General features: G+C 42.6%; 1 protein-coding gene across 3 annotated transcripts; it reads right to left on the minus strand.

The window, feature by feature from the left end:
• Positions 1-797: 797 nt before the first annotated feature.
• On the minus strand, positions 798-8,140 carry LOC133926456 (STOREKEEPER protein-like). 3 transcript variants are annotated; one of them, XR_009911099.1, is made up of 3 exons: positions 6,826-8,140; positions 2,306-2,358; positions 798-1,163 (listed from the first exon to the last, which is right to left on the minus strand). XR_009911099.1 is itself a non-coding variant. In XM_062372403.1 (2 exons), exon 1 carries the CDS (start codon positions 7,767-7,769, stop codon positions 6,831-6,833), a length of 939 nt encoding a protein of 312 aa, XP_062228387.1. In that variant the 5' UTR covers positions 7,770-8,140; the 3' UTR covers positions 798-1,163; positions 6,826-6,830. The 3 variants fall into 3 exon arrangements, 2 of the variants coding, with proteins under 2 accessions (XP_062228387.1, XP_062228388.1); XM_062372403.1 differs by lacking the exon at positions 2,306-2,358; XM_062372404.1 differs by lacking the exon at positions 2,306-2,358 and having other exon boundaries at positions 6,798-8,140.
• Between the last annotated feature and the right edge of the window lie 628 nt (positions 8,141-8,768).

Here is an 8,768-nt window from a genome sequence, read left to right on the forward strand (position 1 = left end):
TACAATTAAGATCTGCTGCCTTTTAAATATAAAAGAGCCATGACTGATTGAAGATATCAATCAATCGATCAAACACAATTTACATTATCTTTCATTTTTTAACTAGCTCATGTAGTCTTGTTCTCTTTTTCCAACTTTATTACTTCATGTTCTTGATCTCGATAACCAATGACAAATCATCGGTCATCCACACTCTGATAGGGTCCCTTCCAAGTTTGTGTGACGATGAAAGTCCGATGACATAGCACCACGATCAGGGTGCCCTAGGTACCGCTCGCTAGATGTTGTACATGAAATAGTCAGTGTTTAACATGATAACTTTTCGCGTCAACACAAAGCTTTAACTTTGAATGGACTAGTAGTACAGGGAATCGCTCAAAATGAGTTATACAAGGGAGATTCAATGTCGGGGATCAAGAGCAACTTTGTTCAATGAATAAATTCAAGGTTATAAGAATAATTCAAGTTTTTCAAGTCATGTGGCTTATCAATATCAGAACATTTACATTTAAAAACATGCCATCCATTCTTTTAAGTAAAATCTACGTACTGCACAAGTAGGAACTTACTTTTGCTTTTGAAGTAGCTGACAAGGTGAATTAAACCAGATTGCTTCAAGCCCAATAGTTACTTGGAAGCTCTCACACACCTTGTGCTCTGATAGAATATCATCTTTCGTTCAGAAAGAATCACTGACGTGCAATTCTGCCTGGCACAACCACTGGCAGTCGACCAAATCATACATCTATGGCCAATCAGGATCAAATAACCTATGCAGAGCAATGAGTCAAGACGGCTCCAAATCAAGCAGAGAAACTGAACTACTTGATTCTACACTTGAACCACAGCATCACCGCAATAATACTTGGAGAATGATTTACAGAGAATGTAACATTAATCTGAAAGCTGTCAGATCCTGGACCAAGCTTTCTTTGAAATCCAGATTAACAAAATGAATATCTCCAGACCTAAGTGTCTTAGACAATCATCGACTGCTTAGACAGCTTGACATAAATTGACACAACTGATACGTGCAAACCCTACAGCACTTCACACCGTGTTGTCTGTCAGTCAGCAACCAAGTACAGGTTGAGGTTTGGTTGATCAGCCTACAAAATAGCACCGCGCCTATGTATCCAGCTATGTACTCCACCAGACCTCACCTGCAAAAGAAAATTAGCTTTAGTAGCAGACTAGCAGTTTTATTGCATAAAAATATGCAAACATTCAAAAGTTATAACACCACTGAGACGAGAAGAATTGTTTTTACCGCATAGGGTAACAGAGTACAATACCACCAGAGACTTGGATAAGCAAGATATAAAATTAACTGCAATATCTTCTAAATATGGCTCTTAAAAGTTAAAATCGCAACTAAGAACACTTGAGTTCAATGTACTGTGCTTGGTCACTACTTGCAATATGCTATGTCAAAATGATGTTGCATGTGCAAGAAGCAATTTTTTTTGTTTTCACTGAGCTTTACTGAAGCATGTGACTAATTACTAATCATATCGTTTCTGGGTGCAAATTACTGAAAGAAAAAGGTATCTAATCAAAAACTGCCTTTTTGTTTTCACTGAACTTTACTGAGGCATGTGAGTAGCCAGTAATGATATGGTTCTGGGGATCTATACAAGCAAATTAATACAAGAAAAGGTATCTAATAAAAAACTGCCTTTCGCAGGTCAGCAGTCATGGGCAGGTACAAATTAAATTGAATGATTTGCTAGTCTAATAAACTTCAACTCGGAAATGGTTAGTAACCACTGGAATGATAAAAAAATCAATGCAAAAAATAAGGGTTTACAGAAGAAGAAGAAAAATGATGCAACAACTCAAGGTCATGGAAAGAAATGAAAAGATGACCGACAACAAGCACAACAAAATGCACCACAAAAACAAGTGTCATGCAACCACATCCTGCTTAGACGTCAGGTGGCCTATCAAAAGGCTTCGTTTAGTAGAATTGTAAAAGTATTCAGGTAGCTTCATAAAAAATATCCCAAAATACTTTCAGAAGACTCTTCAACTCCATGTATGGATTATTGCACTAGTTATTAGTTAAGGTAGGTCAAGTTGAAAATTCAGGCAAATTCCATGGGTACTTCCAACTTAGAAACGACATAGCTCGAAATCTATACAACAACAATTTGCAGCCAAAAGTTTAGTGCAAGGTTTTTTTTTTGGAATATTTGCTGCATGTACATATTAAGTATTAACATAAAATTCTGGAACTGGAGGCTACCAGAACATTTACAATGAAAGATTCCTTAAAAATAATTTAGCGTTAATGTATTCTTACTATTTGATAGTAAACCATCATTTTCCTGCACTGTTTGACATCTCCTGCAAATTCTACTTGATTTTGTTCAAGCAGCCAAACAACAGAAGATCATAAAATGCATGGCCCATTTCATTCATTATTTTAATATACTTGCCCTGTAAGTAATACTAGAAGTAGCATATGACAGCTTCACACAATTCATAAATTACAATATGAACACGGCTTTTTTTAGAACTAATATGGACACAGCTTTGGGGACCATTGGGGAGCTACATTCCCACTCGTAGAAGTGCATGATGCACAGTTCCAAAATAATCGCAGAAAAAAAAACATCATAGATGTTGTACATATAATTATATATACACTTGCAATATTTCAACATCAAATCCTCCTCGCATATCGGCAACCAAAAAAGACATGTAGCATAAGCAGAATGTAGGTATAGTGCATGATCCATTACTGCTTTTTTGTGTGTGGTTTTATACAGTACAAATGCAATTGACTTGAGATTTTATGAGACCCAAAAGTTTACTTGGCCAAGTGAATCCCAACTTGATTTTGTGCTGCCCAAAAAATGGACCTAGGCCTCACAGGCCTACCCGAGATTGGTCATAGGCAGCTGAGCAAGATAGAAAAAAACGCAACTCCGAACAAGGCCTAATCTAGATAGTCATGAAAAATTCTAATGTTCGGGACTAGGGATGAAAATGAAAACGGTAAATCTTGGTATTCCAGAGATCGTTTTCGAACTTTTCCGACAGCAATCCGGAAACGATATATCGGAAAAACGAAAACGGGAACAAGAAAACCCCACTAAAACAATTTAGACCATTTCTAATCGTTTCGAGTTTTTCCGTTTTGGGCCAGGAATTAGCGCCGGGAATTACTGGTTCTCCTTCTCGTGGTCCACCTCAACTTGGGCAAGCCCATGGCCCAACAGACCTCCCAGCCCCAAGCTCCCACCCTCTCGGCCTCTCGTGTCCCGTTGTTTATTTGCCTGGGCAGCCGAGCTGATGATTGACAATCGACCCCGTAGCACAAGCAGAGCCGCTTCCTGAAGTGCGTCGATGACACGCTCGTGCTCCACACACAACGTGGCTAGCAACCTCAACGGCGTCCCGACGAAGGCCCTCGCGAAGCCGCGACTTAGCCACATCTTCTTCTGCGACGACCCCAGTATGTCGACCTTGTGTACGTGATCAAGAACGGTCGGCATGCAACTAGACAGGATCTCCTTCGTCGTGGCGCTCAATGCCGCCGCAACGAGCACGGTGTGCCTGGTCGTCGGGATGCTCGTGCCACTCCAGCTCAGCAAGGAGCAACTGGCGACCAGCAACGACACAATACACGAGCCGGCTCAGAGCTACGGTTCGGTGCTTTCGAGTTTGAATTATCAATTCCTAATCGATATCGGCATGTTTTCATGAGTTTTCTTGTATTAGGGCATACCAATGTGGTGACACATGACATAAGAAAAAAATAATGATATAAGCATTTCCTACTACCAAACAAAGGAACGATGGATTTGGCATGAAGGTTAGTGGCTGGTAAGTCAACACATCCCCTTGTTAGATCGATCGTTATCAATTTTGTTGAAGGCACAAAAACACATAAAACACAATCCAATATTAGTATATTACAACTAACAGTTGTGTTGGCAATCATGAGTTGTGTTGGTGCATGGGATGAGATTAGGCTTTAGTGGACCTTGTGTTAGAGCTTCAATTGGGGACATGGAAAACAAGTATATCCAACTAATATAGGGCATGATTTTGGGGTTTTGAATATTGTATATAGTGGAAATGTTGGTTCTTTTAGTATAGATATTCGATTTTGTTGATAATGCATGCTTCTATCGTGGATATACTAATTGCTTGGATATAGAATATTGGAAGCATAGAAAAAACACAAGTAGAGAATTGAAGCACGCATCCCATCAAAGGAAAATAAGCTTTGTGGAATAAATGGGTACTGATCTCATTCTAAACCGTGGGCTGATACCTGGTCAAACCAAGGGAGAATGATTACCTCAAAGAGTCCACATGGCAAAAACAGCATGCATGACCAAGAGGGATAAATCATAGCCATGACATTATGGAGGATGAAACTCCATGAATGGCAGCTCAGACAACAAGATGGTGGACCACTGGACCATATGAAGGAAACCAAAAGGCAACATCATAGAAGATGTGAATTCAATGTAGTGGCTAGCCAAAAAGTGGAAACAATGGGGCTTGTGACCCTATTCGGAAAACAAAAAGACTAGTTGGTTGACTGTCATATGATAGAGGTCATACCGCAATTGCCCATGCAATAGAAGAGGTGTCAACAATTATAACTTTTACTTCGTCTTCACAATGCTGCAAGCTGGATAAAGCCGTCCTACCTACCAGTTACCAAACTTTCAAAATCGGTTACCTAAACCAAGATTGCCTATCAGGGAGAATCCGAATCAACCCACAATAATGGAAGTCCAAAGTACGAACAAAAAACACCATGAAGGTTTTGAGGATTCTCCGACGCAAACAAATCCTCCTAATGCCTAAACTTTGTAGCTGCCCCTTCTTACAATGCAGCACATAACATAAACAATATGATTGATGAATTTGAGTATGCCAAAACCTCAATCGACTAAACAACTTGAACTATAGTTGTGCTTAAGTTTCTCAAGATTGGTTCATTAATGTGCACATACGATACATATATGACATATTAGATATGCACAGAAGTAGCATCCTTAATCAGTTCCATCCATCACACTGAATTCAAATCAAATAGCCATATTCTCTTAAAGTATTTATCTCTAAAGCAATAATCTTGCCAAATTGTAAGACTTTAAGTCATGTTTCAAACATAAGAAAATTGCATGATTCAATTCTCAAAAGAATATTGAAACAATCTTGTCTTCCCGATGGACCTAGACCTAAACCAAAAAATGCACAAAGCGAATCATCAACTTTCAGCATCAACTCAACTGATTTTTGGCTCTGTTCATGCTTGACTGGGAAAAAAAAGTAGGTTTCACAGACTCTTTGGCTTGAAACTATTTAAGCCACTTAAGCCAATTTAGCTAGCTGGTATACTTTGTTGTTCATGCTGATTAGAGACCACCTTGTTGAAAATCCAATGCTAAATGCACAGAGTCAAAAATCCAATATCATGCTAGAAATCATTGCCTTTAGTTTTAAAAAATAAAATGCCTAACCTAGCCTATCAAGACCATGCCAAAATTGCTAATTAGTGATCTTCTTAGATAACAATGGGTCAGTTTGCCATCGGAGGTCAAGCTAGGATGGGAAACCAAACTGCAAATAGAATTCTACTTCTCAAGCATAATAAACAAGACAAGCATGCCATCATTTCAAATGATTAAATCACAATAATGATAATTTGCAATAAAATACATTTAAAATGTTGTAGCTGGTCCAAACAACCAACCTACCGTATCAGGACTACGTCAAAATGTGCTAATCAATGCAGCATTCAGAAATGAAAATGGTTTAGAGTAGAGGCTAGAACTAGGATGGGAAAGAAACCAAAGTACTAACGCAATTCTACTTGACAAGAAGAGTAAACCAGACAAGGACGTTTTCAATTTTTTGAATTTTGAATCCCAAAACTTTATTAGAACATGACAACCGACTAAATTTAAACAAAAGGTTGCGACTTAACCCAGTACTTAACTCATGATTAACAGGAAATGTAGCAGAATTAGTCCAAGGCAAGCTAAAATCCAGAAGGAATCACACCTATTCTGCAGACTGAAATTGTGATACAGAACCTTGTGCTCACTAATTCCAAAAATAAGAACCTATCCTAGGGCATGAGGTATATGCTTGAACGTGCAAATGGGCTATTTTACAATGAAGGCTAGAGCTAGGGCAGGAAGAAACACAACCACCTATACAGTTCTATTTTGTGAACAAAGTAAACCAGACAAGCATGCTATCGCTATGGAAATCTGAATCTGACAGCAAACATAACATGCTAATTTCTTACTCCAATTCAAATATAATACCGTAATTCAACCTAGCACAAAAATTGATGGTGGGGAGAAAATAGCAAACTAGATGTAAACAAAATATAACTCAATTCCAAAGAAAGTAAAATTCCAGAGAAAATTCATTCATTTTTCTTCCAACAAGCATCATGCTACATGCATTACGGTCAAATGTTACAAATCCAATGTCGTAGCCTAGCTTATCAAGAATATGCCGAATCTTGCTACTTCAGTGCTCTTAGAAAATAAATGGGCTATTTTACCATTGAGGCTAGAGGAAGGATGGGAAAGAAGCCATACTGCCAATACAATTATACTTCACGACAGAGTAAATCAAACAAGCATGCTCATTTTAGAAAACCAAATCCTAATAGTTAACGAAACATGCCAATTTCCAAGTTTAAACAAAATATTGCAACTTAATCCAATAGTAAATTGACGATGAGCAGAAAACGCAACCTAATTAGTCCAAGGCAATTTAAACTACAGAAGGAAACCGCTCTCTCTTACAGATCACAGAGAATGGTGGAATTTGTACCCCAACTAAGGCCCTAGGCCTTTGATGGCATCGATGAGCAAGCCATAGACCTCTTTTCCCAGATCATGCCGGCGCATCTGCATGCGCATATCCGCCTCAAGCTGCCGCCTCCACTTAACCTCAGCCACTCTAGCCTCCTCTGACCCAAGCAGCGCCAACCCCTTCTCCAGCGATACCCCTGACAGCGCCTGCCCATTCAACCTCCAGTACTCTCCAAGCACCTCCCTCGCAATAGGTAGCCTCACCGGCACATCTGAATCCCAATCGGTGTATTCCTCGTTAGGTTCCCGCTCCAGGGCCTCCTCAGCGTCCGCGCCATCCTCTACTGGGCGCACCAGCTCGGCGCCCCAGAGGTCTGCGGAGAGGTCACGCACCCGGAGCTCGTGCGCACTGCTGGTGGCGCCTGGCACGGAGTGCTGGAACTTGCTCTTGAGGCGCTTCAGCTTGTAGTACATCTTGGCCTGGTCGAGGTGCGGGGCTATGGTGTCCCTGAGGGACTCGAACAGGTCGCCCATGTCCGGGAGCCGCGGGGCGATGCCGGTGCGCTCCTTAAAGGCGGCCGCGCCCGTGAGCAGCGCGACCTCGTCGGCGTCGCTCCAGAGCTTCTGGCCGGCGCCGTGGCCCCCGACGCGGGCCCCGCCGCCGGACGAGGAGGCGGCGGCTGCCGCGGCCGTGGCCATGGCCGTCGCGAGCGTGGCGGAGTCCGGGAAGGAGCGCGGCTTGGGCTTGCGGTCGCTCTTGCGGGAGGGCGCGACGGAGCCGTGCTCCGAGTCGCGCTCGCGGCCGGAGCTAGGGTTAGGGTTGGGGGAGCGGCGGCGGCGGTCGCGGGCGCGGGACTTGGAGCGGGAGGAGCGCTTCTTGGAGCGGGGAGTGGAGGGGTGGAGGCGCGCGGCGGCGGCAGCGGCTTCGTCCATGGCGTGCGAGGACGGCCGCTTGGGGGGCATCGACGGCGCGGGGGGAGGGAGGGTTCGGGAGGCGGGCGATTCGAATTTCGGGGGCTTGGGAAATTGGGAATCGAGAGCCGAAGTGGAAGGGATGCGGGAGTAGGCGGCGGCGCAGGCTGCGGGAAGGGAGGGGGGAGCGCGGCGCGGGGCGAGTAGAGTTGCGGACAGGTGCCGCGCTGAGAACCTGAGACTGACAAGGGTACGGTTTTTTCGCGTTTTGTCGTCATTTCCACCGCGGCGCTCCGCTCTGGAGTGTGAGGCGCGTAGGACCCACGGGAACGGTCCAGCCTTCCACTCTTCTCAGTGCGTTTGATTGAGCCTATGCCTTCCCGACGGGATCGTTGAGGACGACAATTCGTTACCGCGTTTGGTTGGGGTATTAGGCCATCTCTAATAAAAATTTTAAAAATTTATACTTATAATATTATTATAATATTCTCAAACACTATTATAACATTCTCTATTTTTCCATCTCCAACTGACAACATATTTCCTACATTTCTCCTTCTTCCCCAGACACACGTGCATACTCAGTGGACAGTGTTGAGACTTGCTACAGTAGGTAGCAAATTTACCGGCTCCTACATCTCGGCCGTATACTGTAGATGCGAAAAAGTTGATTTGAAGTTTCTGTTGGAGAGGGATACGGTGTGGAGAGAGCCGACATTTTACTGTAGTAGGAAGAAAAAGTACAGATACTACTTTTGTTGGAGTTGACCTTAGGGCTCGTATAGGATGAGATTTGATTTAGATTCATAGCATATTAGACAGATTGTTGCATTAAGGCACACGTATTCGGAGTCTATTTAAATGTGATTATGTATTCGTATGTTTATGACCATGAACACGGCTATTTAAATAGATTTATACTATGCATAGGTTGTACAGTTCTACCCGCGTGATATGCTCAACCTCCAACCGTAGCCAACGAAAGAGCGAATCATACCAAAAACCTTCAAACACATTTCCTGTCGAGCTTTTTCACGAGACATGCCAAGT

The sequence above is a fragment of the Phragmites australis genome, chromosome 8 (assembly GCF_958298935.1).
Source record: "Phragmites australis chromosome 8, lpPhrAust1.1, whole genome shotgun sequence".
NCBI classification, from domain to species: Eukaryota; Viridiplantae; Streptophyta; class Magnoliopsida; order Poales; family Poaceae; genus Phragmites; species Phragmites australis.